The following is a 24,565-nucleotide window of genomic DNA, read 5'->3' as shown; positions in this document are numbered from 1 at the left end:
CGGGCGCGGATGCTCCCTTCGATCGCGAGCACCCGCAAACACGGCGGCACTTTCTCCTCGCCTTCCGCCGCGTCCAGGCCCAACCTAATTACCATTAGTCCCACGCGATACGTGGCGTTGAACTCAGCTCCACTTTTCCACGATAGTTATAAAGAAAACGGTACTTTTGGCCTTCTCGATGAGGAGATAGCTCGGAAAGGCGTTGCTCGAGAGGCAGTCCTATAGGACATTAGGCGCAATCTTGGCGTATCTATTATATTTCGCGATGCCCGCAATAATCCACGCGCTCCGTACCGTAATAGGCGACATTCGAATTCAGAGATTGGCGTCCCGGTCGCATTTCCGGGATGCGGGATGAAAACTTCGAAGGTGAGGCCCCCTTCCTCTCCCTCTTCGCGCGTTCATTAACATATTAGTGCTTTTACAAGCGCACTTATCGCGTGCGCTCGGGATAAAGAGCGAAAAAGCTCGCGAAAAATTGACCGGCCTCAGTTCGCCGACGGCGCCGAAACTTGCGCGTCTGTTTGTTTCTCTCATTTACACTGGTGCGGCAGTCGAGACTCGTCGAGATGTAGAAACGCGAGATCTTTTACGAAGGTACCGATAAAAACATTTTTTTATTAGCTTCTCGGATCGCCTCACACGCTTGCGGACGCCGGGATAAATAGTTCCGAATTATTTTCAGGGAATCCACGATAAAAAAAAAATGAATCCGTGGCCGGAAAGATCCCGGCGTGTTCTCGGCGCCAATGTGAACGGATTTTTGTTGGCGCGTTCTCGAGAGCGCTCTCGTGACCCACCATGCGCGACGACACGGTAATTTCCAATTACCGCGCGACTGGCCCTTCGACCAACCTCCATTATTGTAACGAGAGAAGTTAAAGGTCGATCTGGTTACACGGATCTCTTCCTGAAACAGGCGGAGCACCTCCCCGCTGCTCCGTGACGGTGAGATGTGAATAAAAACGCGATCTGTCCCGCGATAAAAAAGATAAAATCGACACGAGTCCACGTTTTTTTGATTGTCACGAACATCATTCTTAGTTGAACCGAATTGAATTTCTAATTAAAAATAAAGTTTTTTTTAATCATATTTTTCTCGTCTCCGCGAAAGATTACAGACCGCAGTATTTGTTCTTTTACTTTCGCTTCTTTGTGAAAGAAATACTTGGCCGTTATCGTCACCGTCGTCGTTGACGCCGCGAACGTTTAGTTACATTCGCGGCGCCGCTTTTCAATCATGTAGCGATGGTGATGACGACAACGATGACGGAGTATCGTCTCTGACGTAGGTGGAATTCAGTCGAGAGCGATCGCAGCGTAGATGTGCGGGCGCGGGTCCATTATGCATGTGCATAAGTTGCGCCTCGAGTAGACCGAGGAGGGAAAGAAAAGGGGGAAAGAAAAAAAGAATCTCTGACACGGTAAACCGCTTCCTTTCCAGGTTCCACGGCGAAGTGGCTCTCGATCGCAACGCGATCGGAGAGATGCTCCTTTGTGCTGACACTTCCGTGAATCCCCGTCGGGGAGTCGAGATATTCTCGGCGTCTTGAATTCACATTCGGCCGCCGTTGCGACTTGATAATTCCCGACAATCGCGGAGCCAGCTCCGAGAATCAGCCGAGCGCGAATACCGCGTAGGTTACAGACGCCTGTTAATTAACGCTGTCCATTTCTAAAGTATCGCGAGCTCCGTAAATGCAAGCTCGGAAAAGTAGGACGTTTCGAGGACTGAGTGGGCAGCGGGACACGTTGTTGAAAAATGATATACGCGATCGACTGCTCGATAATTTGATTAGGTAGGTCCTCGTCTCAAGCTACTTGAATTATAACGCGAAAGTCCAACAAGTTCGATTACACGTAAAAGTTGACGATACGTTCGCACCCTTTTCGACTTCTATACTCTCCATATAAAATAACCTTTAATATCGGTGCGTTGCAGAGAATATAAATTACAAATGTGAAATCGTATGTGTTTAACTTTACACGTATGTGTAAATAATTCGCGAGTGCTTCCACCGTGCGCGAAAGTGCAGTCGGCGGTAAAATTACAATCGTCGCGAAGCCGCGTCTCTGTCTCTCGCGCGAGAGGAACAATGAGTCCCGCTACTTTATTTACATATTGAAGCGCTATTTCATGTCCATCTATAATTACGAAGCCGAACGAGGAGGTGGACTTGAAGCTGACCCTGGGGAAGGAGTATCACGGCGGGAGAGCGCGGGAGGACCGAGAGGAAATCGGATGGGGTCTTGGTGTCGGTGCCGGACTCGTCGCGTGCTTTCCAGCGCGCGAAGAAGGAAGAGAGCGAATCGGAGAGGAGCGCGTCGGAGATTTGTGCTCTCGTTGACTCTCCGGCAGCGGTCAGTTTGAAACTCGGCGCTGGACCGTGAGCCACGCGATCTCTGTCTCACTCCCTCTCTCCTTCTAACGCGCGCGGCCGCAAGATGTGAGGATCAACGTCGATCCCGCCGCCTTCTCGATGATGGAATGATACCGTGTACTCCGGCTCGCTCGTGCGCGTGGCCGATCGAGGAGAGACCGAGCGCGGAGAGTGCAGGTTGCGAGGGCGAGAGAACACGGATTGAGCCGTCCGGGTGAGATCGCGGGCCCGCGAGTTCAACGTTCAAGCTTGGACGTCGGAGTGGCGCGGTTGGATTAATCACGCTTGGATAGATCGCTCGAAGTTTTAGAATAATCCCGGAAAGCAAGGGAGATCGGGTGAAACGCGAGTGCGCCAAGCGTTCGAGTCCCCGCGATATCGAGACGCGTGTTATTAATACGCGACCCCAAGTCCGCGATCCAGCTGCCATGATCTATCATCAGTTGAATCATCAAGCGCCCACGATGTCGTCTATCAGAAAGACATCGCCTGGACCGCAGCGCCGTGGCGTGCAGACGTCCCCGGTGAAATGCGCCAAGACGAAGCGCGCGAACGACCGGATGGTCACCGAGGAGAAATGCAGAGGAAGGTGCAGGGTTCAGTGGAGCGAAAAGCACGTGAAGGAGGGTTTGGTCCTGGTCCAGGAAGCGCAACTCGCCAGGGTGGTCAAGACGGGACCTATCACGGAGCACTACGAAATCGATCCAAAACCGTTTGCGAGGTAAGAGACTCACGATTCAAAGTCATGTAAAATACTGTCAGAATTATTAATTAAAATAAATTCCAAAATGGTCCGAATGTCCAAAGAAACTTTTTCTTCGACGGGAACCAGCTGTACGGCTTCGCAAGTCGCGCGTTATTTACTGCCGACGGTCCTCGTCGCGGCTCGCATCGCGTGCAACGAGCCACGCACAATGATTAATCGCCCTCGGATGCGACGCATAATTTGTCAAAGAGTTACGCGCGGTAGCAATATGCGCAACGATACGTGACGCGCGTCCCGCATTAATCATATTTATTGCATCGCCGCTAATCGCCGCGCGAATTAGGCCCGTAATGATTGCCAGCGAGGTAGCGATGGGGTATCGGTAATAGGACGTCGATCGGCCAGTCTGCAATTTCTCAGGCACTAATAATTTAATTTGTAGTAGCGCGAAAACGCACGCCTGTTGCGAAGGCATTTATGGGCGAAACGCTGTTCGTGATTTATCCGCGCGCGTCGTTATCCCGTCGTCGGGTCACTTTCGTTTGCGTAAAACTGAATTTAATGACTTCGCGTTTGTGGCGAATTTTTCCCGAACGATAACATCGATCGGCGAAATTGTCGTTTCGAACTTGGCTGAATGCAAATTGTTAATTATCATTATATGGGGACTTGACCTGTGCCAGGACGGATTGAGGCCTTCAAGGCGGCTCCGGCCGGTTCGCCGTGTGTCAAACGAACAAATAAATAAATCAATGAATGTAGAATACAGCATCACGGGGCGACAGTACCGGTTTCTCGGCGGGCTATTGATTAATCGGAACGATATCGATCACACGGTTATTAACCGAAACTGATATGCGGCTCCCTTTCGAAGAAGGCGTGACAAGAGAGGCGCAATCGCGCGGACTTATGGACGTTTCATATTCATGGGTATGTTAATGCGTCATTTTAATTTCTCGAACCGCGCGCACTGATAACTCCACGCGCGTCTGATATCAGCTGCGATTTCCTCGCGGCGCGTTTGCATCGCTAATGAGGCTGATTTACCTGTTACTGGCGAGCACAAAGACGTCTCGCGTAACATACAAACAGTCGCCATGTCACTGGTCCGTATTACGGACATAATGACGATATTTACGGAGAGACTTGCGCGTAAATTCATCACGATTATATCGTACACCCTGTGCGCTGCCTTTCTTCTTCCGCCCCCTCCGCGTATAATTAGTAATAAAGATCAAAATTAACATTTTTGATGATTAAAGCATTAGCAACACAAATTCAAACCATTCTCGGGGATTAAAAGCGTTTTTTTTTTTTTAATCGTGCATCCGCGGCTACGATCGGCCAAGATAAAAAACGAAACTACGCCGGAGGCAATAAATTTTCATAAATTATTCAGTCTCCCCTCCCTCCCTCCCTCTGCCCAGCTTTCCGGACACTTCCCGATTGCCGTCATTATACGATCGATCGCTAAAATCCAATTTTCTATGATTACTGGTCGATCCGTAATAATAGCGAAATTTAATCGCCTTGCCGCATACAGCGGGCATTATCCCGGCGTGTGTCTCACTGATTCAACGCATTCTTCGTGTTTGCACGTATGCGAGCGCGAGCGCGCGCGTTCTTTGATATCCGCCCCGCGCCCGCGATAATTACTTTTGGGAGCGAGCCTTGAGCCCCGCGGTAAAGGGCAGGAAAAATTGCGGCGTGCATCGCCCTCTCCCCTCTCACCCGACGTCGCCTCCTTTGTTTCTTCGCCTTCGCTCTTTTACCGTCGGGCATATCTCTCCGGATCCGGGAGGGATGGAAAAGTTCAGGGTACACCGGCGCGACGGCCTTAAAATTGGAATCGATTAAAGTTAATTGCGCGACGCGCTATCAGATCCTCATTATCCTTATCTCCGCGACCGCGTAAGGACGTGCGGATATTGCAACGACGATGAGTCGGCGCCGATTTGCACAGCGAGAGCACACATTTCACGTGGCCAATTTCGCCAGTGACGCGGACCCGTCCGCACTTCCGGTTTCTGATCTCAGGCCGGCCGAGACGGCCCTCGCGTTTCCTTAATTTAACGATTTCAATTAATCGACTGCATGTAGAAAAAAAAAAAAGAAAGGTGGCTCGATCGTAGCACGAGCTCCGTAAAAAGGTCTCGTATGTCAAACGGACGGATCGGGGATAGAACATTGGAATATTTATGATGTCAATGTAGAAAGTTAATGGCACTCTGCCTATGATTTTATCTTACGGGCCGCTGTTTATGTAACACACTCTCTCGTGGATAAAGGCGCTGGCTCGCTCGCTCGCTCGCTTGAATACGGGTGAAAACGTGAGGTACGCATTACGAGGATAGCCTTGCCAGGCGCCGTGGTGTCGACCTTGCCGAAGAGGCGACCGGAATCCTCGGCGGCGAGTGCGAGATTCTTAGCGCGACGAAGAGCGCACTTGCGAAATAATATGGATCATTTCGCGAGGCATTAGCGCCGCGAATAAAACGTCGTTGAAACGGAGAGGATTCTTAGCAAAACTCTCGCGAAACTCTATGCCTCGAGCTCTCGCGATAGGGATTCGGAATAAAGTTCGTAGGGTTTCGGTGAAAGCGTACTTTCTTGTACGATAAATCGGCTGAAAGTCCCTTGGAAGCGAAAGGCGTTCGGAGAACTTCGAAGTCGCGGGGAGAAGAATGCGACGAGCGAAGAGAGAAGAAAAGTATTCGGAGTAATGAAGGATGCCAGGCGGTAGCGTTCGAGCATCGACTCGTTTCTCAAGGACGAAAAATGAATTCGACGTGAAAATACAAAGTCAACGGGTGTTAAAAGTCGAAACTGCATCGGGGCATCCGATTCGAGCGTTGCGGCCGGCAATTGCGAAGTATAAATCGTACCGTCACTCTCCATCATTCTGCGTTACGCTTCATTTTATTTTCGCACGTGCGCGCGTCGCTTCGTATCTCGCGCAATTTATCTCGGGCGATTTTTCACGACGAACGCGAGATTAAAATATACGGAGTATCGCAAGGGCTACGTCTCGCATGGAAGGGCCCGCCGTGCCCTCTGTTCTTCCCAGCCCCGTGAACCGTGCGAGTATTAACAAAGGATTTGTTGAACTTAACAGCGGCCAGTGGGCGAGAGTCTATCGCTGCAGGTCACGATCGACCGGCATAATTTACGCGGCCAAGTACTCGTCGAGGAACCGATTCAACGCGGATTGCAGCGCGGAACTGAGACACGAAATCGCCCTCTTGTCTTTGTGCTCGCAGTCGCCGCGCGTCGTCAGACTGCACGATGTCTACGAGACGCCGAAGGAAATCATCTTAGTCATGGAATAGTAAGTATTACGTTCTTACTTCTTTCTTTCATCTTCGATTATATTGTCTTAAGGAACAACGATTTCTTTTTCAGCGCGCCCGGAGGCGATCTGCAGACGCTCATCGACGGCGATTTGGTGCCTCTCGAAGGTGACGTTGTACACTTTGTGCGGCAGCTAGTGGAAGGACTCGCCTACCTCCACGAGAGAAATATCGCCCATTTGGACATCAAGGTAAGTTCAATCTATAAAAGGTCGATGCGAACTTGTCACGCTTCTCTCGCGTATCCGGATCCCGGAACCGATTGCCCCGTCAGAAATTCCCAGCTGTTTTCACCGTGCCTATCGCGCGACGAGGTGCAAGCGCATCCAGCGAAATAATACGGCTCGGAACACAAATGAAATCGAGCACACGGGCCACCTACGTCGCGTTACAATTTATTCGCCCGGCGGATTACTCCGACGTTCACGAAAATCGAATTTACTTTTACGTATGACCGCTCGGCGAAGAGATAAATAAAGAGACGTATTCGCGACGACGAGCGAGGATTGGAAAACGGAGGAGCCGACCTGACTTTCGAAACTCGAGACACCTTCGCGAGCGAATGTTTCTCTCCTCTCCGTGTCGACGGTGTTGATTTCGCTCGCCGTTCATCAGCGAAAAGGAGCCCGCATTCCAGTCGCATCGCGCTTTCGGCATAGCGTTTTTCTTGTCGATGCTACACGAATTATTTTGAGACCCTTCTGAGTCAGCGCTTTGAAAATCGGGCAGCGTTTCGAAGCCTCGTCGAGACGAATGAATTGTCCATTGAACGACGGGCTCGTTTTATTCTTCGACCCGACAGTTCTCTCTTTCTCTCTCCTATATCTTTCCCCCTTTTCTTTTTTTTTTTTTTTTTGCCGAGTGTCTGGACCTCATACGGACAGCGAACATTCCGGACCGCCTTACTTTTGCGAAGTTCCCCTTTTTTTTTCGACCATAAAACGCTCCAACGGCGTTAATTAGCGCGAATGCATTGTCGGTATCATATATGTCGACGACATTTACACGTGAAAGGGTCTTTAATCTTCGACGGACTTTAATCTCGACAGCATTGTTTTATCGCTCCAATTCTTTGCCGTTTTGCGCGCCGAGTTAAAAAAGCCGGCGACTTAAAAGTCTCGGAAAACGAAGCGGCCGTCTCGGTGGACTTGGTTTAACTCGTTTGAGGCCTTTATTTTTTATAGCGCGATATATTGTTACTATTATCTTACATTAAACGTTGCAATCACTATCACTACCGTTCCTCTCAATCAACTAGACGTACAGTTAAAAATTCATATTTTACTTTGTTCGAACGATTTTTACAACGCGTACTTTATTCCGTCGTTAATCAAAGAACGCGACGATCGAGCCGGATTAGCGTTGCGAGGTGAACATGTATCGGGTTGTAAAATCGCGTGGATATCCGCAACAAAAAAAAAAAAGAAAAAAAAATTAAATAAATAAGCTGGCGACAACAACACGCCGAGAAATGCAAAAGCTGCTCCGCGCCATAAAGTGCATTTTGATTCGACGAGGTCGTCGGAGCCGCTCGTTACGGATGAGAAGATTCTTCCTTGTTATCCTCGCGGAAATGGTTCGCGATGGAGCGAGAGGGAAAGAGAAAAGGAAGTCGCCGAGCCTTTAACAGCTCGAGTGACATCCTTCGAGATAGGAAATCCCGGCGTCTTACTTTATTCGCGACCCTCGTGCGCGCGTAAGAGCTAAAGGCCGATTTGCATCCCGTCCGGCCGAAAGCTCGGCCATTTCGCGCGAAACAAAGGGACGCGGTCGACCGGCGCGACTAATTTAAGGTACGCAATTAATCGCAGGGAATCAGCTTTGGGGATGAGTGGCGTTTATCGCGTGAGGGGGTGACGCAATAAATTAACTTTGACCTACTGCGAGCCGCGCGCCGTTGCTCAAGTTTCCGACGAATGGGCACCACCTGATTTATTTCGTAAGCGCTCCGCGGCCGGAGTGTCCGTGCGCGCCGTTGCGTACGACGTGAACATTATTCCCGCGCTCCATAAACACGCCGCTGCCGTATTTGGCGGTGTGACATATATAGCACGTATGTGAGAAAAAAAGAGAGGCGAGGAGGCCCCCAAGTATTCGCGCATGAACTTTGAACAGGCCGTGCTCCACGCGTGCGATTTCTTCGAGCTTTTCTTGCAAGCAGCGTCAGGAGGAAGAAAAAAAAATTTCGCATAAAGAGAGAGAAAGAGAGAGAGAAAGGAGGAAGAAAAAAAAAAGGAAATAGAGGCAAGACAGATCGGTCTGGTCCCGGGTTCCGCTGTTCAAATCTAATATCGCCCACACTGCGGTGTCCGCGGGAGTGCGCCGCAGATGAGATATCGCGCCCGAGCAAAAGATCGCGCGAGAAAGCTCGCGACGCGAAGGAAAGGAAAAAAAAAAAAAAAAAGGGGGAAGGCTGAGAAGAAAAGAAAACGAGACGCACGGCGACGCGTCTCGCGTTGCAGCGAACGACATGACCACGCCCTGCTCCTTCGCCGATTGTGCACACACTCTCGGTGAATCACCACCTGGTTTCCTGCCTCCTGCGTAGGGTACCTGCGTCTGGCCTGCCATAATCGGAGCAACTCCCGATAACCCGGGGGTTCCCGTAAGAGGGGAAATCGCGCAACGTAACACGACGGATCGGGTATTCGGACTTTGATATCGAGAGGCAGCCTTACTGCCGTAACACCTGGCGGCGCACGATTTTATCCCTGAGACGTATTAGCATAAATCTTTCCATCGGTTTGGTCCAGCCAGGTGTGATATATCTGCTCTTTTCCACGCGAGCGGCTTCAATCGAACGACCAGGCTTTGATGTATTCGCTACATCGAGCCCACGCGTCTGTTTAGACAACGCGAAAGGATTTTAATTCGTGTGGGATTGATCGTATCCTTCTGAAGAGCTGATTACCAGATACTCCCCAATGTCATAACTAAAAGAAATTTATTAAAAACGTCCGAGGCGGTCGTTGAGATCAGATGCCCGTATCCGATACGTCATTTACGATTTACGGAAATTCATTATTATGTAAAATTATTTTACATTACGAATATAACGTTTCCACGCGCGATGTAAATTTCCTCACAACGGTTACATTGTAAAAGAAAAAAAAAAAACTTGGACTCACCGATTTGACGCGCAGCGGCGAAGTTGCAGCTACAATAATCCTGCAACATAAATAAAATTTTTTATCGTAGAGATGCTGATAACAATTTCCACCATTGTCAAAAAATTTCAAATAATACATAATTAAAAATAATTGAAAATAAAGTTTTCTGCGATCGAAACAATAAAGTTTTAGTGTAAAGTTCGTGTAAAGAAAAAGTGATGCTTACCCTAAAGTTGCTCCGCCGAAGCACGATTCCTCCTCCTTTCCTCAGAGTATCTGGGATGTTTGGCTCCGTCTTTTTTCCGCGCACAAAACACTCGCGAAAACCGCGACCGTGAGCTTACAATCGCGAAAATTAATTTTAATTAAATCAAAGTCTTTTACGTGAAACTGGACGGCGTTAACGTTTTCAAACTTCGTACGACAAAACTCACTTGATCATTAAACGGCACGCGCGATTAATCGACCGACGAACAGACTGCGGGTTCGTATCGTTAATATCGGCGACGAGAGCACGCTAACTTTTCCCTTGGATTTTAATCTAAACAGAACAAAAATTTTGCTTAGATAAAAGTTTCAAGATACCAGAACCACCGCGGTAAGATCGTACCTGTGGGATTAACATTTTTTCGACGTAGAATCAAATACTTGCTGCACTATATTATATCTAAGAATGCAAAAATAAAAAAAAAAAAAGTCTGAAATCGTCGCGCTCTGTAATGTCTAGTCTTATCTGAATATTAGATTAGCGTTTCCAGAAGATGATGCACGCTGCATCGATCTGCACTTCCTATTTCGTCGAGCAAACTTATTGTAAATCGACTTGGCGTATAATGAGAGCACGTCGCGTTCGATATCTTTCAATCACGTCCGATTGCCCCGAGTTCTCGTAAACGAGCAGGCCGGCCCGTATGAGAATTACTTCGCGGCTCTCTCGGTTTAATCGACAGTCGTATCACGGAAAAACGCGGGACAAATAAATCTCTTGAAAAAGGCCAGAGCAGAAGGATGAAAATGGGCAGCCGCTCGGCGTTCCGATTCGCGAACGCGATTGCAAATGCCGCGCATTATTCTTTACAGTCTTCCCACTAATGTAGCTTGCACGTCGTTCGGTGCCGGGCGTTTGCGGAGCTTCTGCACGATATTATTGCGCCTGTAATATTCCCGCCACGTAATGGCCCCGGCGCGAAGGAATTACGTATCTCCGAGGGCCGGCAAGATTTATTTTTACGTCTTTTGTCATTATTTATTAGTTGCGCGCGTTCGCGCGGCCAAGAGAAACTTTGAATATTCAGACGCGCCTACGTGAAAATACCCAAGGCCCCTCCCGTTAAAGCGATGATGATGCTGACCGAGCTGACCGGTGAGGCTCGAAAAAGGGCCCGTTCTCCATTTCGTCTTCGAAGCAGGAGCTGCATACTTGATACGCACGCTTCTATTTGCCGCGAAGGGGGAGGAGAAGAAGATAACAATCTTTTTTTTACACTGAACACCTACGAGCGGCCGGTCACCGCTTTATCGTATCTTGCTCAAGCGAGTTGTTGCTCCACGCGCGAATACACCGTGCGATACACGCTCGACTCGTTCGATCTGGGGTCTGCATGGCGAAAGTCGCGGCTCGATGTAGAATTATAAAATGTGTCAAATCGCTCGAGATCGTTGCGATCTAGATTATGTCAGCAATTATAATAAGGCAGCCTTCGGTAGTCAGCGACCTTCGTTACACGCCGGTTACTACTGACGATTTATGGTAATTGGATTGTCGGCGTGTCTTTGAATTCGTGGCCGATCTGCCGCGTATCGTTGGCGCGGCAGCCGTTCGCATGTCCCTTCACGTCCGTTTTCATAAATTATCCGGGGGTAATATCGCGCTGGTCCCGCACAGATGTCTTTCGCGACTAATTATTTCCCTTGTCAACGATTGATCGGCCAACCATGCGGCCACGTTACATACCATATGAATACCCCGACCCTGTTGTATTAGAGACATCGTTTTAATTAGCGGACAAAAGCCACTAATGAATCAGGTCGTCGCAAAAACGGTGCGAAATGTCGAAGGCTGCGCTCCCGTCGAACTGCGCTCATTCAACTCTCCTCTGTCTCTCTTCGTCGCAAAGTGTATCGAGGTCATTCCTGAAGCGAGCGTGGAATTCGAAGGGACGATTATCCGGATGCGGAAGAATGCGCGATGCAACTTCGGGCCGCGTCTCAGAAGCGGTCGCCGAAGTGTGGCCGTAACATCGCGATTCTGTAATCTAAACGACTCGCGTACACCGAAATTCCATTCACTGACGGAACCGGCAACGATACCGGGCGCGCTGTAACGCGATACAGAAATCGCTTCCTCACGCCGTTAATATGCCCCCGCGCCCTTATCTGCACACGGAAGACCGATCGCGTCCCTTTGATTACGGCTGCAATAAAACGGGCGGCAGACAGTTCGGCTCTTCGGGACACGAACTCCAGCCCAGGAAAACTATCTATTCCGCGAGATAAAATCGTGCACGGCGCGATTTGATCGTACAGATTGCGCGATGGAGCAGTTAACATTAGCGGTTAAATTCAAACTATCTGTTTTAAAGAAAACCAAGCCGTAAAACCAAAAGTAAAAAAACTAACCAAGTCCAACAAAATTTATGTATTACGATACTAAAGAATATTTGTATTTTTCTTTACAGCCTCAAAATTTGGTTATGATGGGCTCTTTTCCGGATTGCGATGTTAAGCTCTGTGACTTTGAAATTTCGAGGGTTATCCTCGAAGGCACCGAAGTCCGAGAGATTCTCGGCACGCCGGATTACGTTGGTGAGTAATCGATCTTTTAGAATTTTCTAACAAGGTATAATAAAAAAAATTTTGGCAACTTATTTAAGATAAAAAAAAAATGTTACTGTTAAAAGAAAAAAAAAATTAATGCAACCTTAAGATTTTTTAATTTAAACTAAAAATTTCAATAACTGAACACGAAAAAAAAAAGTTTTTGATAAAGCTATCTTTCGTTACTTATCGTTAGAAATGACCGGATTTTTTGTCGCGTGTCAACGTCATCTGAGACTTCGAAAGTTTAACGCGTCTCATAAATCTCTTTCGAGCACATAACAATTTAGAGCACGCCCGGTTGTGAGATCGCTGATAACGGCTTGACAAACTTCCTTAATCAAAAACACAAAAATATAAATTACCGCATTATGGCTGTCGAGAGATAGGGAACGCCGAGCATTATTCGATGCTGCCAAGGAGTCACCGTGACGTCGTTCCCAAAGGGGAACTCGTCCAGGTGGTACGTGCACGCTCTTTGCTCTTTGCCGCGCGGCTTAATTGCTACCGATCATTATCTGGGTCCGCTAATTGACGATCACCGTGGCAAGATCGCAAATATAATCGATATTAATTGACACGTTAGCCTCATTGCGCGCTGCCGAGCCGAGCACGCCCTTAATAAAGCCCGGGGGGGCCCCCGATACGTGCATGCACATGCACACGCGGTGACGGTTCCCCCCTCGATCTTTTCCCCCTTGCGTAATTGACGTCGGTCTCTTCAAATCGTGCCGTTTCCAGGCAAGGTAATCGACGCGTCGTGGCCTTTACGTCGCGGAACGAAGTAAATAACAAAGTCGGACGATGAATTAACGTTCCCCTTTTGTAAAATTTTTTAATTCTTTTTTTCTTTCTCCTTCTCCCTTTATCTTCGTCTCTCCCTCGCGAAAATTGAGATCTTGCGCGAACAATGCTTCTTCGTCGGCTCCGCCGGCGTCGTAAGCCCAAATATGATTTGCAATTTAAAGCGACGCGTTCCTTCGGACTCGTCGAAAATTATTTACCGATTAATCATCGCCGGTGTCGGCTTCAATCGGTCTCGCCCGCCCACTTATCTCATTTTCTCATTCGCTGTAACAGCGAAATGTCAAGCTGCAAGGTGTCGGAGGTGGTAACCGTTACGCCCGTTAAGACAGGGTGCTCTAAATCCGTCTGCTTAACAGGCAGAAACCGGCGGACTGCCCGCCACGCGATTTAATTGATGCGTGTCGCCACCGCGCACGATCGCACAACGTGTCTACGAAATAATAGGATCAGCGGGATCGGCGGTGGGCAGTTTGAGATCGTATCGTCCGCCGAGGCGATCCGGTCTGACATTCTGACGGCGATAGATTGGTATAATCACTGCGAATCGTCTCTCCTTGCTCCGTTCGCGATAAATTTCCACGGCGGCCTTATCGTAAAGCCAAATCGGGACTATAACGACGATCTTAGGCGACGAATCGTTTGAAAGTTGAGACTCCGGCGCGTAGAACAATCGCCCTCGCAGCATCATCGTCGCGGACCGACTCATCTCGTCTTCGCGCGTCGACCCACGATTTTCATACGTAAATAAAAATGACGCTTGCAAATTCGAGTGACGTCACGTGCGAGGTCCCTGGACAAGAAGTGGATGTGCCGAGGAGAGACCTCGGCACGTAACACCGCTATTGTGCGTACAATTCCGTACATTCAATCGTGTTTACGTTTCTCTTTCAGCGCCTGAAATATTGCATTACGAGCCGATCACGCTGGCAGCTGATATGTGGTAAGGCCATCCGTCAAGTGTTTCGATATCCTTTCCGTACAGATGCAGGTCGAATTGTTTTCGTCCACGAAAATATCCCCTTTTACAGGTCGCTCGGTGTCACTACTTACGTACTGCTGACGGGCTTCTCACCCTTCGGCGGCGAGACCGATCAGGAGACCTTTCAGAATATATCCTTAGGAGAAGTGGACTTTCCCGAAGAACTGTTTGAAGATGTCTCGGCGCAGGCGAAGGACTTCGTCGCTAAGCTTTTGGTGCTAGACCCAAGGTATCATTAAATTCTTCGTTCGCTAATTTTCAAAAAAAAAAATTTATTCGAGAGACTAAATTTCCATTTTTATTTTTTAAGTGCACGGATGACTGCGAAGCAATGTCTGCGTCATGACTGGTTGCGCGGTGCTCCAACGCAGGCGTCGCCGCACCTGCGAAGATACCTGTCGAAATCGCGGGAAGTCCTTTTGGAACGCGTGGTCAGTCGCGAAAATTTGAGGAGGGCGGCGTTGATGAGTCAGGCGACCAGCCAGGCGAGTCTTTGCCAAGGGGACATTCAAAGTGACCAAAGCTATCAGCATCAACAGGGCTTACAAGATTGCATGCTCAGTCAAAGCGAGATGTGTCTGAGCCATTGCCTAGCCGAAAGTCGTTCGAGTTTGGTGGGTAGCGAAGGATTCGCCAGTCCGGCGGATTCTCAAGCTAGCTTGAACTCCTCTAGGACGAGTCTGAGTTGCGCGAGCCACAATTGTCTCCTAAATCAAGAACAGACACAGGGACTGTTGAGTAAAGCTCAGAGTCGGTCTCAGGCTAATTTAAATCAGGGCCTAAGCCGCGGTATATTATCGAGAATACGCAGTCTGAATCGCGTTCAGTCGCAGGCGTGTTTATTAAACGGATCTTCAGCAATTAATTGCGAGCGAGCTGGTGCAGTGGCTACAATGAATCCCGTAATCAGTAAATCTCGCGAGAAATTATACGGTTTAAAGTCTTTGTCAAAATCCCAGGGTGTCTTGGATATCTACAGAAGTTTAGAATGCCTGAAGCGGCGAAGAAAGAGCTATCAGCGCGCGAAGACCGAGGATATGTTGCCGATTTTTAAGCAACTTGGCGCCGAGATCGCATCTTCCAGACTAACACCTCCGATCAGTGATGATACAAAATCGGAAATCGATTTGAAATTAAGCAAAGCGGAACAGAAAATTGTGCATCAAAATGTGCCAAACGTTTCGTCAACGAATATATCAAGCGATCTTAACAACGCTCGAAACCGTTCGTGCATTGAATTGAGTAGCGATTCGCAACGCGCGGGGAAAAACATGGAGCTGCAGATTCCGAAAAAATTCACCTCGGAAGAGAACCTAGATTCCCTCAAATCCGTCGAGTCGGACACTTTGACGGAGGATTCCGACGAGATGCCGTTGTGCCGCAACGCGGCACCCATTAATGCGAATAAACATCCTTGCGAACGCCAACATTCCGACGTCTCCAGTCGTTCCAACAATTCGGATGACAAGGAAGATCGCTCGACGGAATCGGAAAACGAAGAACCGAAGTACACGGTGGCGCAATTGGTTTCCGCATTTAACAAGCACCAGGAAGTGGCCACGAAGTCGAGCCTGAAAGCGATTATGTCCGAAAAACGAGTCAACGAAATGACGTTTCCAACCGGTACAAAGGCGCTGCGTCTCTTTATCCCGGACATTAACATCACCGAGAGTAAAATCATCAGGCGAAAAACGAGCTACAAGCCGCGAAAAAATTGGGAGGAGCTCAGGAAGCGCAATGAGAAAAACGAGGGCGTCTTGAAGAATATTGATAACGATTCCGGCAACGAGGATGACGACAATGAAAACGAGATTCAAGAGAGTATAAAAGATAATTTCGTAAAGGATGAAAAAAATTTTGTAAAGGATATAAAAGAAAATGTTATCGATATTTCGCAAGGCATGACTCAGAAAAAAGACACGAATTTATCCTTAGATCAATGGTCGCTTTTGCGACCTGAAGAGAGCAATGGGCAAAGTATTTTTGTCGACAATGCGGACACTCAAAATAATCTCGACACTACGATAGATGAGAAATATAAGCAATGCGTGAAGGGTGCTATGTCTAACAAGCTGGAGACGTCCGAGAATAAAAACGAAGAGAAGTATTCGAAGCCGCTGGAAGTGCAATCGAAAATGACCGTTCCGATACGCCAAAAGGAGAGATTACCTAATTATATATATTCAGACGTAGCGGTCGCGATTGTAAAAGGCGACACTCGCGCAGCTCCTAAAAAAACTGCTCTCGCGACTAATAAAAAAACCGGATCTAAAATATCTAAGATCGATCGAGCCAAATCGAATTTCGGCGCTGATTCCGCGAACGTAAATCTCAAGGATATTCTACAGCGAGTGGACAATTCCCAAAGTACTTCCAAAGAAAATCTAGAAAATCTGAGAAAAAGAACGTCGATCGCAAAAATTATTTTAAACGATAATCTTGCTCATGACAATCAAGATCTCGGCGGTTGTAGGATGAATTCGCGCGCAAAAAGCGAATCGCTCGCGGACGACAGTCAGATGGAGGATCGAACGAAGCTGATGGTACCACCGTCTTTTATTCGATCCTCCTCCTTGTCCAGCGACAGCAGCTGCCCTACGCCATCCAGCGTGCAATCTGACGTGAATGTATCGTGGGAAGATGTGCAGGTCGCTGCGAGTTCCAGCACATCTCTGGAAAAGGAAGACGCTTGCAAAGTCGCGAAGAAAAGCGACGTGCAGCGAACATGCAGCGAGGGAAGGAATAGGCAGTGCGCGGAGGACCGAAAAATCTGGGGTCGAATTTGTACCGGTTCCTATACGAGAGCCATGGAAAAATTTAACAGCAAAAATATAGACGCCGCAAAAAAGTCGCTAGGTTCAACGATCCTCATGCAACAGGTGGAAAAAACTAGAAGAAAGAGCAATCCTGCGATGCCGCAATATATAAATTCTTAAGTTTTAATCTTTAGCACGATTGCAATCTAAAGTATATACGTTGCAATACAATTTGGATAAAACCCGAGATCGTAAATATATCCACTTTATGTTCCTCAAGAAGGTAGCGAATTCTAGACTGAAGTCAAAGCTATGCGGCAGAATCGAAGGAAAAGATTGACATTTTTTTTTTTTTTTTTTTATTACATCTTAACGAGGCAAGAAAAAGAGATAATGCTCTCGCGACCTTTAACAAATGACCGTGAACGCGAACCTTGGACGATTCACGGGCATTAAAAACTTCATTAGTGCCACGCGCCGACATCTCCGGTCGTATCGATGTAGCTTAACGATACGGAAATACGTGTTAGCGATTCGATTGACTATCATTAACGTCCCACTCGATTGTGCCGCACGCACGATCGATATCTTTAGCGTCATCCCTTTGGCTTAATCACCATATTAAGGGAACAATTATTCTTGTTCACGCACGCATATACTGGCGGAATGATGTCAGTGAAAGTGGTGAATATATTTTTAGGAAAATAAGGGCATAGTGGATGAAGTAGAATATAGTTCAAGTTTGACATACATATATCGTCTCAGTTACCCATTAAGATTTTTTTTTCTAAATACGTATAACTATTCTTAATGTTCTTTTTCACTCAAAATTTTTAATATTTTTTGAAAGTTTAATTATTTAAAAATTATATATGTATATCTCAAATTATTTCTTTTTAAAAATAAATGTTATAGGTATTACATTTTTTATATATGTATAACATATTAATAAACTGAGACTAAAAAATAAATATAAACATCATTTTTCAACAGCATAATTACCAAGAAAACTGCTACGATTATTGTATAAGGGATAATTAGGAATGTAATTGTGAAATTAAAAGGATTGCCACGGATACACGTTCACGGTCACAACTCCGTATGGGATAATTACGGAGTGATTCACTCTAAGCAAATTGCGCGCGCGTTCAAAGATACGATTATAGATCGATACAGAAACTGTGCGCGCAGTTTGGCCTCCGTAAAATTATAGCAAAATAAAATTAATATATCATTGACGGAGTTATAAACCGGGATTGGATTAATGATTAGGTATCAAATATGAATTCGATTAAAAGGGTGGCAATAGCTTTTTCATACAAATTGCTAAAATTAAATTTTATTGTAATATAAAACAAGTCTCAGTTCATTATCATTTCAATGTAATATAACGTATATAGCCGCTATATAATATGCACAAATAATAATACACTCACTTGATCACTCCCATCGACTTTTTCGCACTCTTTTGCGTTCCGGTACCGGGGAATTGGAAGCCTGATTTTCTTGATTTGCAGGCTTTGGTGGTGGTGGAACGGTTGGTGGTGGAGGCATTATCACGGAAGGAGGAGTAATCGTCTGTTCCCAAGTGTGATCCGATGATGCTCGGAACTGCAATATATTAAAATTATGTTAAAAATATTCATTTAAATTTTATTTTTTAATGTATATTTTATAAAAGTAATTGCAATTTTACCTGAGAATTATATTGACTTCGGAAAGCGGCTTTCATAGCGGAAAGTCTGTCACTGCCAGGTCCGTGTCTTTCTAATTTTTTAACAACCTCGTTAATATCCTTGGATGCTTGCGACGATGAACCACTCTGAAATATACAAATTATTAATTTCAGTTATTTTGAAAGATAAATAATTAATTATATTTATTATCGTTATATACCGAATTCGATGAATTAGGTCTGCCTCTGAAACCAAGTCCTGCTCCACCAACATTTAAACTTTTTCCTTTTCCACCCTTGAATCTTGACTTTCTGAACCATGCACTTTGCATAGCTAAATCCATTAAACTCTTTGGCACTTCCTGATTCGCTCCTTCTAAATTTCTTACTAAATGTCCAGCAAACTCTTTATCTTTTTCCGTTACAAGAGTATATGCCGTACCTTTTTCACCGGCTCGTCCCGTTCTTCCTATTCTGTGTGTATGAGTATCGATGTCTCGTGCTACGTCGTAATTTACGACAGTTTTGATATGTGGAATGTCCAAGCCTCTCGCTAAAACGTCATAAAATAAGTATTTTACATACATATATATAAAAAAAAAAAATTAAGAGTATTACCGGCTACGTCAGTAGCAACTAAAGTACTGACATCCTTCTTCTTAAAAGCCGTAATCACTTTATTTCTCTCAACTTGATCCATATCACCATGCAAAAGTAATACGTCAAACTCTTTCAATTTGAGATTGTTGGCAAGTTCTTCCGCGTTCAGCTGATGTGAGGGAAAAACATAAAACTTAGTTTACACATCCCTTTCACATTGTACTAACAGTTACGGGATCCTTAGTTTTCGCACCTTCTTAGTGACAAAGATCAAAAGACTGCCCGCGCTTAGAAATTCAACCAAGTTCTGTAACAGCCAGTTCCATTTACCACTAGGATTGTTATGAAACATGATAACATGTTGAGTCACATCGGTGTTGGCTTCACCAACATCTCCTTGTACTATTCTAATGGGATCGGTCAAAACGTCCCTAGCGAGTTTCTCTACTTTTTTTTTAAATGTTGCACTAAACAGCAACGTTTGTCTGTCAGGTCTTACATGATTACAAATAGATCGTACTTGAGGTTCTATAAAAAAAAAAAAAACGAAAAATCCGATATACTATTAATATTCTCTCAAAATGTAAATTATATGTACGCTTGCTCACCAAATCCCATATCAAACATTCTGTCAGCTTCATCCAAAACTAGAAATGTAACTCTAGATAAATTTGTCGCTTTCATCTTAACTAGATCGATCATTCTACCAGGAGTAGCGACTACGATCTCTGCGCCACTTTCCAACGCTTTGCTCTGCTCCCATTTGCTACCACCTCCGTAGCAGCAGCATACTTGAATATTGTAAACTTTCCCGAATTTCTTTGCTTCTTGATAAATCTGTAAACAACAATTGTAAAAACCGTGATTTTTCAAACATTTTTCTATAATAAAGAGAATAAGATTAAAATACCTGTTGAGACAATTCTCTTGTTGGTGCCAAAATGAGACCGATTGGACCGTCTCCAGCTTTTAATTCGCGCTGATCCATAATGTGCACTAACATCGGCCAAATAAATGCTGCTGTTTTACCGCTACCGGTTTTAGCTATACCTATTATATCTCGTCCACTTAAGGCGGCAGGAACTGCCTGTGCTTGAATAGGCGTAGGCTGTGTGTATTCATTTTTACGAATACTTTTAATCAGAGCATCGTCGAAGCCGAAATGGCCGAAACTTGTGACTGGATTTGGTGGAGATGGTCCAGACACCTTTATACCCAAAGTCTTTCTCAAATCGTCGACCTGTTGCTTATTTAAACTTGCAATTTCTTCATGAACATTGTAAAAGTTTTTCTCGAACGATTCGTATTCTATTTCACTGTGATCAATTGGAGGTAGTGGATCAATCTCCTTCTTCTTTGGCGGCGCAATGGGATTGCCATCTTCATCATATTCAATCTCTTGATCAGACTCTTCTTGTTGCAAACCAGCAGTTGGATTTTCCTCCATATACCTTAAGAGTGAAACAAAGACGAGTTATACAAGAGTGTCTCGATCGATTGATGACGAAGCGGTGGATGACGCTCGGCTTGCTCGCGAAAAATGTAAAACGATATAAATTTTTCTTTTTGTCTCGTTAAGTTTTACATATTCCCGAGTAAAACATGTCCTTTTTTTTTTTTTTATTTATTTTTTTTTTTTTTTAAATTATTATTATTACTATGGGACGCCTTGTATATTTTACTAGTTAATAATATCAAATAAATATTTACCTATAGTAACTTTCCTCGTCGTCTTCCCCATCGATATCGGCTCGAAAACCTTTAGGTTTGTCTTCCTTACGAGTATCACCGCACTGAGCCGCGCTACTGTTCCGCTTTACTTCTGCGTCAATACCTGCCATGAAAGCATCCAGCGTGTCTTCTTCACTGTCGCTCTCATTCTTTGTCGTTGATTTCTTCATCAAGTCATATGTGGGAGAACCAGGTGCAGGTATATACTCCAATGACGAAGTTGGAAGTTCGTCATCGTCCTCGAAGTATCTAAATTTAAATAGAAATCATACTGATTACATCTTTATTTCTTTTTTATAACACGATAAGCATATAAAAGTATACTAACTCTTCTTCGGTCTTACTACGTTTTTTCGGCATGCCCCAACAAGCGGACAAAGCATTTTCCGTAATGGCATTCATCGTGTGATAACCCTGTTTGCTCAAGGTAGAGTTTGGTGGCGGTGGAGGAATGTTGGTGCCGCTTCTTTTTGTACCAGACATTTGAAAACCGGCGAATCCGAAGCCTTTCGGCTTGCTGCCGCTTCCTCGGTGATAGCTCATCGTGTCGGCCCTAATATTTACTACAATTACTTAATCTCATCTTATACCATCGCAATCGATAACAATCATCATTCGAGTGACCGAGTAATCTCCGTTACGCGACAAGGCGCAATACCGAATTGTCGCGGAAAACAGTACGACGCGCATAAAGTTTTGACTAGCGTCTTTAAAATAATTGATACGTCAAATCAAAGTGAAAGACAGAGCTTCTCACGAGCGATACTTAACATCTATTTTATTCGCATAATTAGGGTTCGAGGATCGAAGGTTAGGAGCCGCGAGACGTCGTTAACGCGGGGTGATTCTCGTAGGCCTCTTTCCGCGACGTGATCGCAGAGATCTTAGCCGGGCGATAAGTACCTGTCACACAAGGAGCTCAGGCATCCGCTTGCATTTATGCTACTGCCAAAAGGTGAGATCTTCCGTCACGCAAAAAACGAAAAAAATGCAACCACGAACTACGCGGCGTCGTCACGTCGTCGGTGGTTCGTCGGCGACGTTACCTCGGTTGAATCGACTCGCGACGTGATGCCGCACGATGGCGCAAACGCTTGCAGGTAACATGGTGGACGCGCGGCCCGCGTCAGTCACCGATGACGGCGCCCGTCCGCTCTCTCATTTCTTCCGATGCTCTCGAGCCGACGATAATTTTCGAGCGAACGTGGCGCAGCTGACAAAAAAGAGAGCGAGAGACAGAGATAGAGAGAAAGGGAGAGAAAAAGGGTCTACCTAGGGCTCGATCTCGGGAGGCGGAACGAAGGAAAGAGGCGCGTTTTGACGTACAGTGTCGTCGTCGTCGATCGTGTCACTAGAGGAACGCACGTTGCGGTACGTGGACGACGATACTCCTTCCGTAAGAACGCTATTTCCGCTCAAGGTCCGCTCGGTGTGTGCGCGCGTGTGGTGTGTGTATGCGTGTGTGTGCGTGCTTGTGCATGTGGGTGTGTTCGCGATCCGGAGGGCCACGATGGATTACGTGCAAATAAAGGACATCCGCGCTGGCCAGAAGAACATCAACGTAGTGTTTATCGTTTTGGAGGTTAGCCACCCTACCATCACCAAAGAGAACCGCGAAGTTCGAACGTTCAAAGTGGCCGATAGCACCGCCTGTATGAACGTTTCGATTTGGGACGAACCCGGCCAACTCCTGATGCCGGGCGACATAGTGCGGCTCACTAAGGGCTACGCGTCCGTCTGGCGGCAATGTCTCACCTTGTACTCGGGCAAGAACGGGGACATTCAAAAGATTGGCGAGTTCTGCATGGTGATCAACGAGCAGGTCAACATGAGCGACCCGAATCCGATGCTGGCGCAGCAGCTGGTCATCCAAAGCGGCTCAGGCCCACCCGGCAGCAACGTTAACAACAGCATCACCAACAACGGCAATGCTAACAGCATCTCGGGTCAACCGGGACGGCAACCTTTGGTACATATGTAATTTGAAAGCATGTATAAATGAAAAATTTCATATAGATCATCGAGACATCCGTGATGATTCCGTCGACAAAGCACCACGACACTGAGCGTCGCGAATATAATTTTAATTATAGATTTTAATCTACCAACCTTGCATTCTCTCCATTGAGTTTTTCGATCGGCAAATACCTCAAAATTAATATTTAACATTCTTCTAATTGACATGCACCAGAGCCACTGAGATATCTGTAATCGAAAAGTTAAAAACAAAATTAAAAAGGAAAAAAAGAAACGGTAAAAATATCAATCACTCTAACGTACTTATTTTGCTTTTTACATGGTTACAAATTTTTTTAATCTCAAACTTTGTCGATTAAAAACACGTAGAAAAATGTAATAAAGTTTATAATAGTGAGTCGGATGATATGATTGAGAAAGATTAATGTGGCCTAAATTAATATATATTTTAAAATAATCTCGCTAGCTCGCTTCTACTTTATTCCAATGAAAAAAACATACGTCTGTTGCAGGCGAGTCAAAGCAACACAACGGCACCGGGTAGCGGATCTGCGGCGAGTTCAACGACCACGAAGAGCGGAAACGGTGGTAGTGGTAACGGCAGCGGCAACGGAGGTAATACTACCAGCAGCGGTGGAAGCGGAGGCAGCGGTTCAGGTCTATCCGGAGGTTCGGTGCGATATTCGTCGTCAGAGTCGACGACGAAAACGGCACCATCGGCCAAAAGCAACTCCCGCGGACGCGGCAGCTACAGAAACGGCGGTCGAAACGAACGAAGATAACACACGAAAAGAAAGCGACTAATAATATACGTGTAAACGAGTGAATGTATGAATGATCGTGGTAAGCGCGACAGATCTGCGCGATTGTATTATATATTTTCTTTCGTTTTACTTTTAATTATAGTCTGTAATGCGCGATTTGACAAACTGGGGAACGTATGTAACGGGCGCAGCTGCGAGGTATTCCCTGGGAGCGAGTACGCGAGGATTTGTTTATCTCGATCGGATGCAGAATTCTATTTCCTCGAGCAATTTCATTATAATATTTTTTAATGATTTAGACATCGTTTAGAATCAAAAGATTTTAAGGGCTCTTTAAGAAATTTTTTTTTTTACTTCGAAAAGATTAAAATTTCATGTCAAAACTATAAAATTGTATTAATGTAATACGTGGAAAGTTTTGTACATTTATAATATTTTATGCAATACATTTTGAATACATAAAAATAATGAATTATTTAAAATTTATGTTAGAATTAGTGATACGAGATTATAATCGATATTCATTATGTTAACATATATTAAAAAATTTTAGAGTTAGATTACTGTTATTTATTTTTAAAACATTTTAAGAAAAATGTTAAAAGATATTGAAATCATCAAGATTGTTATAAATTGTTAAATATGCGTTGTGACTTATTTTTCTAAGATTTTCTTCGAATCTTTTTTGATCTTATATAGTATTTGTGAAGTGATGCAAAGAACATCGTTATTAATACTGCCATTACTTAGAGCTATAAATTATTACTAAAATTGAAAGTGTCTTGCTTCAAAGGGAATTTCTCAAAAGTATATTAAAGCAAGTTTTTTTTTTTTTTATATATGTTTATCGAATATGCAGGGTGATGATTAATTACATACAGCCAAAATGAAAGTACAATGTATTTAATAATT

General features: G+C 45.5%; 3 protein-coding genes across 6 annotated transcripts; 2 read left to right on the top strand and 1 right to left on the bottom strand.

The window, feature by feature from the left end:
• Positions 1-1,347: 1,347 nt before the first annotated feature.
• LOC139111782 (uncharacterized) lies at positions 1,348-18,191 on the top strand. Its single transcript, XM_070672285.1, has 7 exons — positions 1,348-3,102; positions 6,203-6,415; positions 6,490-6,628; positions 12,226-12,352; positions 14,063-14,111; positions 14,200-14,379; positions 14,461-18,191. Exons 1-7 carry the CDS (start codon positions 2,810-2,812, stop codon positions 17,084-17,086), a joined length of 3,627 nt encoding a protein of 1,208 aa, XP_070528386.1. The 5' UTR covers positions 1,348-2,809; the 3' UTR covers positions 17,087-18,191.
• Positions 18,192-18,227: 36 nt separating this feature from the next.
• LOC139111784 (ATP-dependent RNA helicase DDX42) lies at positions 18,228-22,792 on the bottom strand. Of its 4 annotated transcripts, none has more exons than XM_070672289.1 (10): positions 22,668-22,792; positions 21,241-21,465; positions 20,892-21,161; positions 20,092-20,632; positions 19,790-20,018; positions 19,435-19,709; positions 19,200-19,350; positions 18,803-19,134; positions 18,603-18,728; positions 18,228-18,517 (listed from the first exon to the last, which is right to left on the bottom strand). In XM_070672289.1, the coding sequence occupies exons 2-10, from the start codon at positions 21,453-21,455 to the stop codon at positions 18,347-18,349; spliced, it is 2,310 nt and encodes a 769-aa protein (XP_070528390.1). In that variant the 5' UTR covers positions 21,456-21,465; positions 22,668-22,792; the 3' UTR covers positions 18,228-18,346. The 4 variants fall into 4 exon arrangements, with proteins under 4 accessions (XP_070528390.1, XP_070528392.1, XP_070528389.1 ...); XM_070672291.1 differs by lacking the exon at positions 22,668-22,792 and adding an exon at positions 21,959-21,975; XM_070672288.1 differs by lacking the exon at positions 22,668-22,792 and adding an exon at positions 21,816-21,952.
• LOC139111794 (SOSS complex subunit B homolog) lies at positions 21,952-24,424 on the top strand. The gene is made up of 2 exons (XM_070672309.1): positions 21,952-22,881; positions 23,402-24,424. The coding sequence occupies exons 1-2, from the start codon at positions 22,423-22,425 to the stop codon at positions 23,669-23,671; spliced, it is 729 nt and encodes a 242-aa protein (XP_070528410.1). The 5' UTR covers positions 21,952-22,422; the 3' UTR covers positions 23,672-24,424.
• Positions 24,425-24,565: the final 141 nt, after the last annotated feature.

This window comes from Cardiocondyla obscurior, linkage group LG25 (assembly GCF_019399895.1).
Source record: "Cardiocondyla obscurior isolate alpha-2009 linkage group LG25, Cobs3.1, whole genome shotgun sequence".
Lineage (NCBI taxonomy): Eukaryota > Metazoa > Arthropoda > Insecta > Hymenoptera > Formicidae > Cardiocondyla > Cardiocondyla obscurior.
The sequence above is the reverse complement of the archived record's forward strand: the minus strand, read 5'-3'. Positions and strand labels throughout refer to the sequence as shown.